Here is a 12,995-nt window from a genome sequence, read left to right on the forward strand (position 1 = left end):
TATATTTAAGTATAGATATAATACAGTTCTATACATAGATATAAAACTTGAATGTCAAAGTTGAAGACGACAATTAATAACATACGAAATAAATATTCAGAACTCATCAAATAATTTACAAAAACTAAATCTAAGATACTTTTAAAAAATTTTACATACCATTTCGAACAGCATGAGGTTTTATAACACAACATGTTGAGTCTTTCAAAACGACAGTGCTGGTTTCAGATGATGATGGTGGAGGATTAGAACCAAAAAAATAATTGTTGAGCTGAAATAAATAATATCAGCTTAAAAATAGTATTTTTCAAATGCAGTTTAGGTAAGTTAGAGCTCAAATAGAAAAAAAAAAAAAGAAAGGCAAGCTATAATGACTAAAGAATCATGTGCCAGAAGTATATTGTTATAAAATGATTTATGAAATAAAGTTAAGCAAATGGAAATATTGAAAATTTGAAGATGCAGTGAGAATAAATTGGAAATTTTAAATTAGACTGATAAAACAGCCTATTTAACATAGACAATTTTAAGAAAAGTTATTCTCTAGATTTTGTATTAATAAAATAGTTTTAGAATAGTGTGCACTAAACTTGTTTAAATGACTGCCTGAAGCTACCAGCATATAACTTTTGATATATATAAGTTCACAAATAGCCCTAATGAAGTTTTTTTTTTTTCTTACCCCCTATTTATTAAAATCTAATCAAGTACAATATATACATTTACTTAAACTAAGGAAATATATATAATATATATACATATATACAATCCACAATTTATTTTGGTTTGCCTTATGGCATTATAAGATGAAAGATGATTTGGTCCGCTGAAGGCGGTTTATACATTTATGTGGCTTGATAGCCGGGGGCTAACATGGAATGGGGAGAGACCATTCCGGCTGGTCTAATGAAGTTTATTTTAGGTTTGTATGGTTACTTCTTTGCAGGAGGATCATAGTATACAGGAGGGAAAGAAGAGTGGGGCAAGCTCAAATGTATTTACTAAAAATGTTTATAGCCCCCCTTATCCTAGTCAATATAATTTAACATGGTAAATATATCACAGAGGTCATATTATTTGTTATGATACACCCCTCACATGGTCAAAATATTGATGACATCTGTATTTATTCAATAATATGAACTGTATAAAGAGCCCTCAATACATTCATAGAAACGTTTGAGTGTGTTTTAATCATTTTTCTTTTTATAGAATTCAGGTGAAATAGGCAACTCCTCTTTATTTTCTCAGATGAATATGTTTATTTATTGAATAGGAGCCCCTACTTTTTATTCTATTTAGGATTTTTAATAGAAAATTCATATCATTTAGAATAATGACATATCAATGAAGATAAAAATTTTAATATCATTCATTCCTTATTTTATTTTTAGAATAATAAGTAAATGGTAACACAGGAAAATAAAGGCCATTCTAAATCTTTTATAGCCTCCAAACAACATTCACACAACTGAGTAAATCATACGATATTTAAAAATATAACCCACAAAAATTTCTTTTCATTTCTTTACTTACTCTTTCACTTTCTGATATATCAGCTATATGAAAAATATTATGAACTAAATCAACACCATATAAACTACGAAGGCTTTGGGGAGCTAAATCTTTTGCATCTTTTGGATCCTCAGGTCCTGCTAATTCCTGAAATCTTTGAACAGCATTTTCACAAATTAGTTCCATAGCAATTACAGGACCAGACTTCAAGAAGTTCAATAAATTTCTGTGAAAAGATATATTAACGTTGTTGATAGCTTTAAAAAAAAAAAAAAAAAAGAACATATATAAATATTTATAATAAAGTCACTTAATTATATTTATTTCAGATTAATTAAAAATTACCTAACTAAAACGAAATATAATTATAAATAAACATATAAGTAAAAATCATACAGAAATTCTTGGGTTCCTTTCATTGCTGGAAAAATCATTTCAATGATTTCTGTAGAAAGCCTCATCATCCGTAAATTACTTATCTTGAATCCATTGCTTATTATTGCTTTTATAATGTGACTTTTGTTCTCTATTCCATCTGGTTTCAATAAAACAAAAACCCTAAAAAATTCAGTTAAATCATTATAAAAAAATATATAGTTAAATCATTAACTAGCTTAAATTAATCATTAGCTCTTCTAGATTACAGCATACATCAATTAATAGTTCTTTAAGCTTACTTTTGCATGGCTTCACCCATATTTCTTTTTGTATATTCATTAGCATAGCCAGTGATTTTTATTTGCCTGTTAAATACTTTAACAGTGTTCCCAACATATATATCATTAAGGCTTATATCTTCCACAGATATACGATTTAAAAATTTCTTCTTCCTTTGTTTATCATACTACAAGAAAATTTTCAATATATTTTTATAAATAAATAAATAATTAAAATATTATATTTTGCTGTGAGTACTACAACTAGGTAACTCCAAAGTTTAGTAAAATATGATTTGGTGAAGAAAGGTCCCATTAGTTAGGACCAAAACCACAACTGGATTTTGTACATGATCCACAGATGTATCGTGATCGATACTAGATACTAACCTATCTGTACATTAGGAAAAAAACCTGTTCTATAACAAGGCACAACATATCTATTTTTCTCAAAAAGCTGAATTATAGTTACGTGATTATAGTATTCATCCAACAATATGAATAAGCAGTTTTATGAATCTTCCTTCTTTTGAAATCTTATTTTTTTTTTTTAAATTTATTTATTGATATTTACAACTGTACATAAATACATCAAGCAAATTTGAGGAAATCATAACGGTATGGTACAAGCATGCAGAGAAACTACCCAATGGTAGCACTCTAAAAACATTTTTACAATATAAAGTCTCAAGGCCATCTTCTTTTCAGACGCGTTGGAGGATTGTCCGGAATAAAAGAGGAAGCAAGATTAGAAACTAATGGGTTTGAGTGTTTAGGGCGTTTGTAATGGAAGGATTGCTTTTGAAACTTAAAGTTTATTCTAGAGCAAATAAACAACAATTCAACTTTTAATGTCATCCTAGAATTCACAAATGAAAATCATAAATAAAAGGATATAATGAAATACCAAAGTAAAATATAAATAAATAAAACAAAATATAGATAAATATAATAAATATTAACAGAGTAATCGATGTTGAAGGAATGAACAATTGAAGTAGTGCGATCATAAACATGCTAAGTCCACTTTTTGATAAAACGAGTTATTAGTGGGAAACAAATCTTTAACTTATTTGGATCATTTCTGAAAAAGTGTAAATCATATGCCTGGTCCATTTTCAACCTCTAACGTGAGCACCAGTCATTAGAAAAAAATACAACTATTCCACTCCTTTTCGTCTACTTCTGAGACTATATTTTACCCCCATAATAGATTTATAAGTAATAAAAAAAAAAAAATTAAAAAAAGATCAAATTATGAAGATGGTCAGGGTTGTGGTCAAAAGAGAAAATAAATAGTTGTTAACTATTTTTGTTAAATTTTTTTCAATATAGATAAGTTATATTGAATCTGAAAAACTAGGCAGGAGAGTAAATAGTTTTTTCTTCCTTATGTAAAATATAAATAATGTAAAAGTCTAAAATTAACAGAGTTTGTGTTTTTTCATGCTTCATTTAGTCTGGAAGCCTAAAATTGTTTGTTTCCACAAGGATTTTAATTTTATAACACAAATAAGGAGCATTAGAAAAACTGAGAAATCACAACATCCAGATGAGCATTATAGCCAAACTAAAAGTAATTCAAAATGTATATTTTGTCCAAAATAAGTTCAGGTTAGTTCATGTGAAGAATTACTTATGTAAACAATTTTCCAAATGTGATAAGGCCTTTAAAGATTTTGTTTCAGAAGGTTTAGCATAAACTTTTCAAAAAGTAAATGAGTATCAAATCCTACAAGAATATATAAAAATTGTCAATAAAAATGAACTTTTTGGGGATAAATCAGTTAATGTTACAAGGGAGTAACTAATCATTATTCCCGACACAATTGATATATCAGGGTATTATTATAAATACAAACAAACAAATATGATTATAATTATGGTAAAATCCTAAATAATCTAAAGTCAATACTCTTATCAAGTAATTAAATAATTTTTTAATTTGAGGATTAAGATGGCAATAAAAACAAAAGTTCATACATTTTCATTCAAGTTTGCATTCTGAGAGATCTATCATTAATTTAAATGGTTCAAATTTCAAATTTCTTTTAAATAGTAAGATTCAATAATTATAAGTGGTATAATACTTAAAATTAAATACATAATTGAAAAACAATATAACATTTAAAATATTTATTAATAAAATAATATAAACCTGCAAATAAACTTTCAAAAATACTACTATTGGTAATTAATAACCAATAACAAAATTATATTATCTAATATAATGGAAAATGTTTATATGCATTCATTGAATAAACTCTTTAATTCTTACCAACTCTATTGTTCCATCTGAAGGAAAGTAAAATAAATAAAATCTCCTTAAAAGTGATGCTTTAGTATCAAACCATTCACAATGAAAAGAATACTTATCTGTAGTAGAAATTTGTGACTACAAAGAAAACAAAAATCAGTAACTATAAGTAAATTAATATTTATTTAAAATATGAAATGAAAAAATATTACCAAAGGCATTTTCTTTGGTTAAATTAAAAAAGTCAAACCCTAACTACAATAGTCAATTCCATAACAACCAACAAACTATTGGTGTAATACAACATCTGATAGTTAAGTTTCATTGAATCCAATAAAACTGTTAATTTTATAGTTGCATATTTAAAATAAATAATAAATTATCTATGCTTCATAACTTCTGTATTTTTATTTAATGAATCTACAAATGATACCAACAGTTTTTAATTCATAATAAGATTCAGACTCTTAATTGAGACTTTGGTAGGAAGTTATTGCCGACTATATTTTTAAAAATATTATATGTGCCTTTGTTATACTTTATAGGCTTTTAAGAATATAAATAAATTAATAACCTATGTTTTAAAAGTTGATAAAATCTTGAATTGATATTGTAAAGAACACCGAAGTCACACTTATACTTCTTTGGGATGTTTGTATTTCTCCTGATGAATTAGGTTACATAAAGGTTATAAGAGATTTAAGTGTTTGAATCTGATCTTCAAGAAAAGAAAACAACTGTAATTTATTAATCGCTGACGACAATAATGCCTGCGATTCGAGAATTATTTTCCAAACTAACCCATTCCAATGTTAATGGTTTTCATATATGGACAAGAAGGTCTGTAGTTAATATTTGCATAATTATCATTGTTGGTACTTTATAGTATATTTTCGGTTGATCTTAATACTAATATTTATGTTTTTTGTTAGATTTAACACTTCTTTATTTAATGCTACTCCAAAAAAAACCATAGAGGAGAAACTTGGTATTCCTAGTAGGCCAAAAAGACCTCCCTCAGGATTTATGATTTATGCAAGTGAGAGAAGACCAATACTTATTCAACAAAACCCAGACAAAAAACTAACTGGTAATTTTTATAAATTATTGAAAATATGAGTTTTGTCCAATTTAATTGTATCTTAATGAATAGGACAATTATATTGAACTGATTAACTTTCAAATAGTGGTTACTAGTAAGCTTATTTATATGAATATTGTATGTACTCAGTGTGTCTCAAATGCCTTGTATACTTGTAGCTTATAGACTAGAGTATATTTCTGTTCATTAAGGATTAATAATATAATTCATAAAAAATAATAATTCATTTAATATCTTTACTGTACATTTTATTTAGTCTATGAGTGCTTTCTTAATTTTTAAAGAAAATATTTAATATAAAATTTTCATTTGTAAAATTTATAATTTACTTACTCAATTATGTCAACGTACAATCATTAGTTTTGCCTAATGCAGGTTCTGGAGTATTTTTTTTTCTATCTGAAAAATATGTTCTAGTAAAAGTTTTACTGTGGAAAAAAATAAAATTTTTATTTTCTGAGGGTATTTGAGACACCTCAATGAAATCATTAACACTGAAGTTTTAAGCATGAACTACAAATAATTACTAAATTATTTTCACACCTTTTAATCTAATCCCTAGTACTAGGAAGTTAAAGCAAAGTATAACTCTTCTTTATTCAACTATCTCATTTCTTTCTCTAATCTTGTAATTTAGTTAGGACTGTTAAGATAACCTATTCGGGCACATCCTTGAAATGTCTTTTTTTTTTTTAATTAAAAAACTAGAATTCACGCTTACTTTTTCATCAAAATAGAGATTTAGGTTTTCAATATTATTTTATGAAATAATTGAACCCTGGTGACTTCTTAATTAGTTAATGAACTATATTTTCTCAGATGTCTGAGATTGGTAATGCTATTGGTAGAGTTAATAATACATTAGATAAAATTTCATTGTAGAGTGGTGTAGAGCCTTTAAAATGAACTTGGTTTAACTCTTGAGTGGATCATTTATTCAAGTTAATTTTATAGAATTAGTAAAAATCATAACACAAGAATGGAGGAATTTGGATAAAAGTAAAAAAGATGAATTTCAAGAAAGGTTTAAAAAAAAATGGATGAAATATCTGGAAGAAACCAAGAAATATGATGAAAGTCTGAGTCCAGGAGAAAAGGAACGGATTAAAATTGAGAAAGAAGAGGCAAAGATCCTGCAAGCTAAGAAAATTTTAAAAAAGGTTTTTGTTTTCTATTTATTTAAACGGACATTAAAAGTTCAAACAGGGAGCAGACTGAGTGCCCTTACATGACAGACTTTGTATAACATATAGATAGTGACATCCTGGTCAAATAGAACGTAAAAATCACTTGTAGTTTGGCAAAGCACTTTCTATAAAGTCTACACTGTCCGTGTAGACTTTATAGAAAGTCTATTGTTTTATTCCAATAGCAGGCCAGACAGAAAAATTAATAGATCTTTTACTAAATAAGCGTAAAATAAATTAATTTTAAAAAAAAAACAGAATTTTTTATGGAATATGACGACCGTTGTATTTATACTGGAAAAGGTTAACATAAAAAAACTCAATGTGTGTTTTCAAACCTATTTTTTTTCTAATCAATCTAGCTTGTAGTTGCCATTCAGATAGAAAAGGCACAGACATTTAGCAGGAAATAAAAAAATTCTTTACCCTAAAAAAAAACCTAATCCAGAGGGAAAATACAACCTGACAACTCTGCACTCAACTGTTTTCATGTTGGTTCGTTTCAACTAGCTTCCATCTGTCTGACTGCATTTTTACCTGGTGGACCGGTCGATAAGTCCACATGAACTTAGTCTGCCTTCTGTTTGATTGAACCTTAAATAATTAAATTTATGATATATATAATAATAATAATATCGAATATAAAAATGACATAATGCTGTAATTACTCATTTTATCACAAGTTTCAAATGTTTAAAAATCACAAATGTGAATTGTGAATTCAATTATAATTGAATATTAATATGAATTTTAAGTATTAGTTGTAAATAAATTGAACCTTTTAATTATCATATTTTTAATATAAAATTAGGTAACAAAAATAGTGTGCTCAGTGATAATAATAATTATTATTTATGTCGTTTAGAAAAGATCAGAACTAGGTTGTCCTAAGAAGCCAGGATCTTCATATATGTACTTCATGCAGTCCAAATTATCTGAGCGACATAATGAATCATTTATGGTAAGTATTTGTTGGCACTTTTAGAAAATCAATCATGTAGGTTCTAGGCAATGACATGTATGTTAATTGCATTTAATGATTTAATTGAATTTATTGATTTCAAAAATAATAATACTGCTAGGCTTAATTGGAAAGTAATTTTACTGTTTTAGCCCCCTCCTTGCACGTTCATTATGTGTATATGTGCATGTGTTTACTAGTTTTAATAATATGATGGTACAAAGCCCTCCTTAGTGTTTCTAGCCCAAATTCAAAAGTATTTCCTGATAAAGGTAATCTTACATAATGAAATTATGTTTTATAAATGTCACACTTATATTACTGACTTGTTTCTTTTTCATATACATCATATAACTTCTTTTGGTGAATACACAATTTAGTGTCAAAGGATGCTTCAGAAACTTGATTTTTTTTTTATGGTTAATAATACCTCACATTAATAGTTCTGGTTGGATTAGTTTTGAATTCTAACATTACAATTTTCAAAATTAATCTGATTTTTTATATCTTTTTTTAAAATTTTATAAAAAACTAAACTAAGTTTTTAAAATTTAAAACCTAAACTTGATATTTATTTTCTTTAATAACTTTCCAATCCTTATTAATTTTTAATCAATTGAACAATTATTTATAGGACTTTCAACAAAAACTTAAAGTACAATGGAAAGACTTACCAGAATCAGAAAAAAAGAAATATGAAGAAATGTACAAGAAAGACATGGAAGAATATAGAGAAAAAATGGCTGAATGGAATAAACAAATGCTAGCAATGGGAAATAGAGATGTGGTGCGGAGCCTATAAACCACTTCTCTCACTTTTAGATTCTCATAGTGGAGTGTGGTATTGTTTCTAATCATTTTTTGCTAAATATCAAATAACTTTTCTGTTTCTGAATTTTCATTTATAATAATCAGCTATAACTTACCTAAATTTTACTAAAATACTTGTTTTTATTCTGGGTGATGCCTCCTAAGAATATATATTTAAACTATGTGTTCTCATGCATGCTAAATCTGTATTTGAATATTTAATTAATTGTTTTTTCAGTTTATGAGTGTTTAATTTATTTAATAATTGCGTTTCTTTACCATATGAATCAGTTTTTCTCCATGATCGTGATGTTTTCTATGTATCAGAAAGGAGGCATCCCCTGTACCTCTTTTCAAAGCATTTAACCTTTTCAGCTGTTCAAGCTGGGTGTGAGCTTCAATAACCACTCTATTAGATATCCTGAAATTTGAGATTACTTTAAATCAGTGGTTGGTCATCTGAATTGCGCTCTGAAAATTCTTTTGTCATGGTATAATAACATGTGGGTTTCTAAATACCCTTGATATAGGTGTTTAAAAGTGTTGACCTCACACATGAACAGCTATAAAAACGTAATCCTAACATACAACCCAAACTCTCAGGGACAGAACAAGACTTACATTTCCAAGGTTTCACTTTTTTTATAACAACTTCCCTCCAGAACTACATTAGTTCCATCCACCCAATTTTTTTCTGCCTAAGTATTGTTTGCAACATGCTACCTATAACAGACAAATTAGCAAGCCGTTATTATTGCCTTGGCTCTATCTATTTCAAATGCCTGTAAATCTTCTTCCTTAGACACTCCTATCTACCAACACCCCTCTCCTCTAATTCTGACCTATTCTCAACTTCTCAAATTGCACATAAATATCTCCTTATATTAGAGATAAGAATAATCCTAGAGCAGTCAAAGGACATTCCAGGAGACAAGTTGTATATAGTAGGCTGTTGATAGTAGTTGTACATAATAACATGTCTTAACATGTCTCTTTATCTTCTCTCTCCATCTAAGGTGAATAAATTATATTTAACACCACACTGCAGTTGTGATTCTATAACTTATGGATAATTTTTGTTTCCAAAATTCTCAAGGACATTATTAATTTTATCTTTTAATATTCAAGCTTTACTATAATAAGTATGAATTGGTCAAACCATGGTTATTTTAGATTTGAGTTCTATAATTTAGATTGCTTTTAAAGTATTATGATTTGTTCTTAATTACTTCTTAACTTTTTTTGCCTCCATGGAGACTGTCAATATTCAATCTGCTTTAGTTTCTTTTTATCTGGTCCCTTTGCTATCTCCTGTACACCGTAAGTGTTGTCTAGTGTCACGTATATTATTAGTATCATCTGGATTATTGGCCAATACCTTGCATCTGGGTGATAATCAATGTGAATTAAACCTAATTTTTCTTATGGCATTTTGTAACCAAATTAAATAATAATGGTGAAATGAGTCAATCTGCTTCAGTCTCTTCCCATTTCCAAAGTTTTATCAGAAAGTTTGATCTTTCTTTTAATTTTTTTCTGCATTAAGTTTCTCTGAATGACATCTTACCAGTCCTATGTGCTGTTTATAATCAAACTAGGAATTGGTTCTATTATTATTATTGAACTACGGTCCTGCAAGAACCCGGGCCTCCTCCACAACAGCCAACCAATTTACATGGTCTCTTGCTTTCTCCTTCCAACTGCCAACCTTCAAGAGCTTCAAATCATCCTCCACATCGTTCAGCCATCTGATCTGGGGATGTCCTCTTTTCCGTTTTCCATCTGGTTTACCATAAACCATCTTTTTGGGTATCCTTTCATCGGGCATCCTCTCCACGTGTCCTAACCATCTTATTCTTGCTCTTTTAATTAATGCCACGATGCTGGGTTTCCCGTACAGATTTATCAGTTCCTCATTCCTTCTTCTTCTCCAAACTCCGTTCTCCGAGACTCCTCTCCATATCCTTCTCAATACCTTTCTCTCCCAGGAGTTGAGCATCTGTTCTGCTTTTCTTGTCAAGGGCCATGTTTCTCCCCTATAGATCACTACTGGCCTTACGATGGTTTTGTAAATGACCACTTCCATCCTTTTAGAGAGAGCTCTAAAATTCAGTATTTTCTGCAGTGAGAAATAACATTTATTTCCTACTGCTATCCTGGCCTCTATTTCACTCTCTAATTTGTTATCATCTGTAACCAGGCTTCCCTGGTACTTAAACTGGTTTACAGAACTGAAACTGTGGTCTCTGAACGTCACTTTACTATTCTCTTCCTTATCCTCTCTGGAGCTTTTCATGTACACCGTCTTGTCTTCATTCACCTTAAGGCCCAATTCATATGCTGCTTCTTCGAATTCCTAGAATGATTCTTTTAATGCTGCTTTGGGTTAATGCAGCAATGACTCCATCTGCATATGCTAAGTGTTGAGACAGTCTATTGTAAATGGTCCCTCCTGGATCAGTTCTGATTGAACGAATAGCTACTTCCAATGCTATATTAAATAGAAGAGGAGCTAGAGGATTCCTCTGTCTCTAGCCATTCTCTGCAGAAAATTCCTGGGACAGTGAATTTTCAAGCTTATCTCGGCAGGTAGTGTTCATTACTGTCATTTTACCAGCCTGACTAGTTTTTTCGGTATGCCTACCTTTACCATGGCTTTTAAAAGTTCCTTTTTGTCCACACTGTCATAAGCCTGTTTAAAGTCCACGAATAGCAGATGCAGGTCTATGTTATACTCATAGTACTTTTCCATTCCCTGCCTCAGGGTGAATATCTGGCCAACTGTCGATCTACCGGGCTGGAACCCTCCCTGATATTCTCCTATCAAATTTTCTGTGAAATTGGACACTCTTTTATGTAGAAGCACTGCCAGTATTTTATAAGTTGTGCTTAGTAGAGCAATGCCTCTATAATTATCACATGTCATCTTGTCAATAAACAGGTCAAAGATTGGCTTCATCAAGTGGTAGTTCCCACCATGCTTAATAAGTTGTGCCCTACCTAGTTTTCTTGGCATCTATGCCACTAGATGGTGCCCATTGGTCCATATGACTATACATTTATCCCCATCTTACACTTAACATACTTGTAGACTGAATAGTTCTGTCTAGCTAAATCACGATGGATAGCATCCTTTTCTTCACCTTTTTTAATTCATGAAATCTTTTCTGTACTTTCCTAATAAAAAGTGGTCACTGTACGATTATGCTCCTTTGATCTATCCATTGATACAAAGAAAATAGCCCCTTCGACAGATTCTTCACTCTGCTATGAGCATGCTCTTTTTAATGAATCATGTATCCTTAGAATGAGCTCTTTATTTTATGACTCAGGACTTGCTTGAATGCATTATCCTTTGTTCACCATCCAGCAAAATCTTGAAGGTAAGAAAAATGGCTAAAAGGAGGCTTTATTAATACCTTTGTGAGTTTACCTTATTTTTGTGGTTTTTAGTACTCCCATCTTGTTTTAGCTTTGCGTAATTTTATGTGTTTTATTTATTTCCTTATTCCTTTTTGGGGGTGGGGACCTAAGACTTCTATTGAAATCCTATACAGTACCAGTGTGGGAAATTCAAGTAATACTGGGGCTGCCACAAAATAAAGATTGACTGACCCAGTTGGGAATCAAATTTAACAAGTTCTAATCCAAGCACTCTGGGAGCCTCACTGCAACATGTACGGCCATCACATCAAATCCTGTTTCCTTTTTTTTATGTTATTTTTACTGTATTCTATAGTTACTGGCCCTGGTGAAGGATTATTAATTGGGGCTTGAAATGTGACGATACATTAAATATTAGATGTTATATGCAGAGTTATTGTGTTTTATTTTGACTCACTCTGGTAACGATCTGAGAGCCCTTCATTTTTAATCGGTTCAATGAGCAGAATATGTTTTAGTTGCCTTTACTATTTCAGTCTATAGTTGTTTTGTTGATGTGTTATTATAGAGATGATATTCCCTGTTTTATATGAGTTTGTTCAAACCAAATAATAATAAGTTTTGCGATTTTTATCTAATGTAATTTATTCAACATTGAATCAAATTTTATTCTATGCATATTAGTTAAGTTCAGTGAATTATTTATATACCTTTTATTTCTCTTATTTTATTTTTTTTTTTGCAGGATTTTGGTAATCCTTCATCTTCAAGATTGAATTCTCATGATGGATCTACAATAATCAGTTCCTCAAAAGAGCCAGATATGGAAAATGACCGAAAGAAAGGTCATATAATAAGCAATATGAAATTTAAAAATGAGTTTTCAAATAAAAAAATGGCATATTTGTTGTTTTCTAGTAGTATAGTAGTAGTTTGTTTGTATTTTTATTTGTTTGTTTTTATTGATTAACAATTTTTTTTGGTTTGTTTTTGTTCTATCATATTGGTATAATTATTTGTTACCTTGTTGTTTGAATATTTTTCATATTGAAAGTTCTTTGTAATACATATACGATATATTTATACTTTAAAGCTATGTTTTACTTCCTATCCTGTGTGTTTA

The 12,995-nt window shown here is 29.5% G+C and overlaps 2 protein-coding genes across 3 annotated transcripts in view; one reads left to right on the forward strand and one right to left on the reverse strand.

The window, feature by feature from the left end:
* Positions 1-4,797, reverse strand: part of nmdyn-D7 (nucleoside diphosphate kinase homolog 7) — a 16,522-nt gene extending 11,725 nt beyond the window's left edge. For both annotated transcript variants that reach the window (XM_067044772.1, XM_067044773.1), the window contains exons 1-6: positions 4,641-4,797; positions 4,450-4,566; positions 2,193-2,359; positions 1,912-2,073; positions 1,537-1,741; positions 160-271 (exon numbers count right to left, since the gene is read on the reverse strand). In XM_067044772.1, the coding sequence (XP_066900873.1) occupies positions 160-271; positions 1,537-1,741; positions 1,912-2,073; positions 2,193-2,359; positions 4,450-4,566; positions 4,641-4,649 (772 nt within the window). In that variant the 5' untranslated portion in view covers positions 4,650-4,797. The remainder of the gene's footprint in view (positions 1-159; positions 272-1,536; positions 1,742-1,911; positions 2,074-2,192; positions 2,360-4,449; positions 4,567-4,640) is intronic.
* Positions 4,798-5,054: 257 nt separating this feature from the next.
* TFAM (mitochondrial transcription factor A) lies at positions 5,055-12,792 on the forward strand. Its single transcript, XM_014432021.3, has 6 exons — positions 5,055-5,268; positions 5,361-5,518; positions 6,485-6,690; positions 7,583-7,678; positions 8,313-8,519; positions 12,618-12,792. The coding sequence occupies exons 1-5, from the start codon at positions 5,195-5,197 to the stop codon at positions 8,478-8,480; spliced, it is 702 nt and encodes a 233-aa protein (XP_014287507.1). The 5' UTR covers positions 5,055-5,194; the 3' UTR covers positions 8,481-8,519; positions 12,618-12,792.
* Positions 12,793-12,995: the final 203 nt, after the last annotated feature.

This window comes from Halyomorpha halys, unplaced genomic scaffold (genome assembly GCF_000696795.3).
Source record: "Halyomorpha halys isolate HHAL.00 unplaced genomic scaffold, Hhal_1.1 Scaffold1020.1, whole genome shotgun sequence".
NCBI lineage: Eukaryota > Metazoa > Arthropoda > Insecta > Hemiptera > Pentatomidae > Halyomorpha > Halyomorpha halys.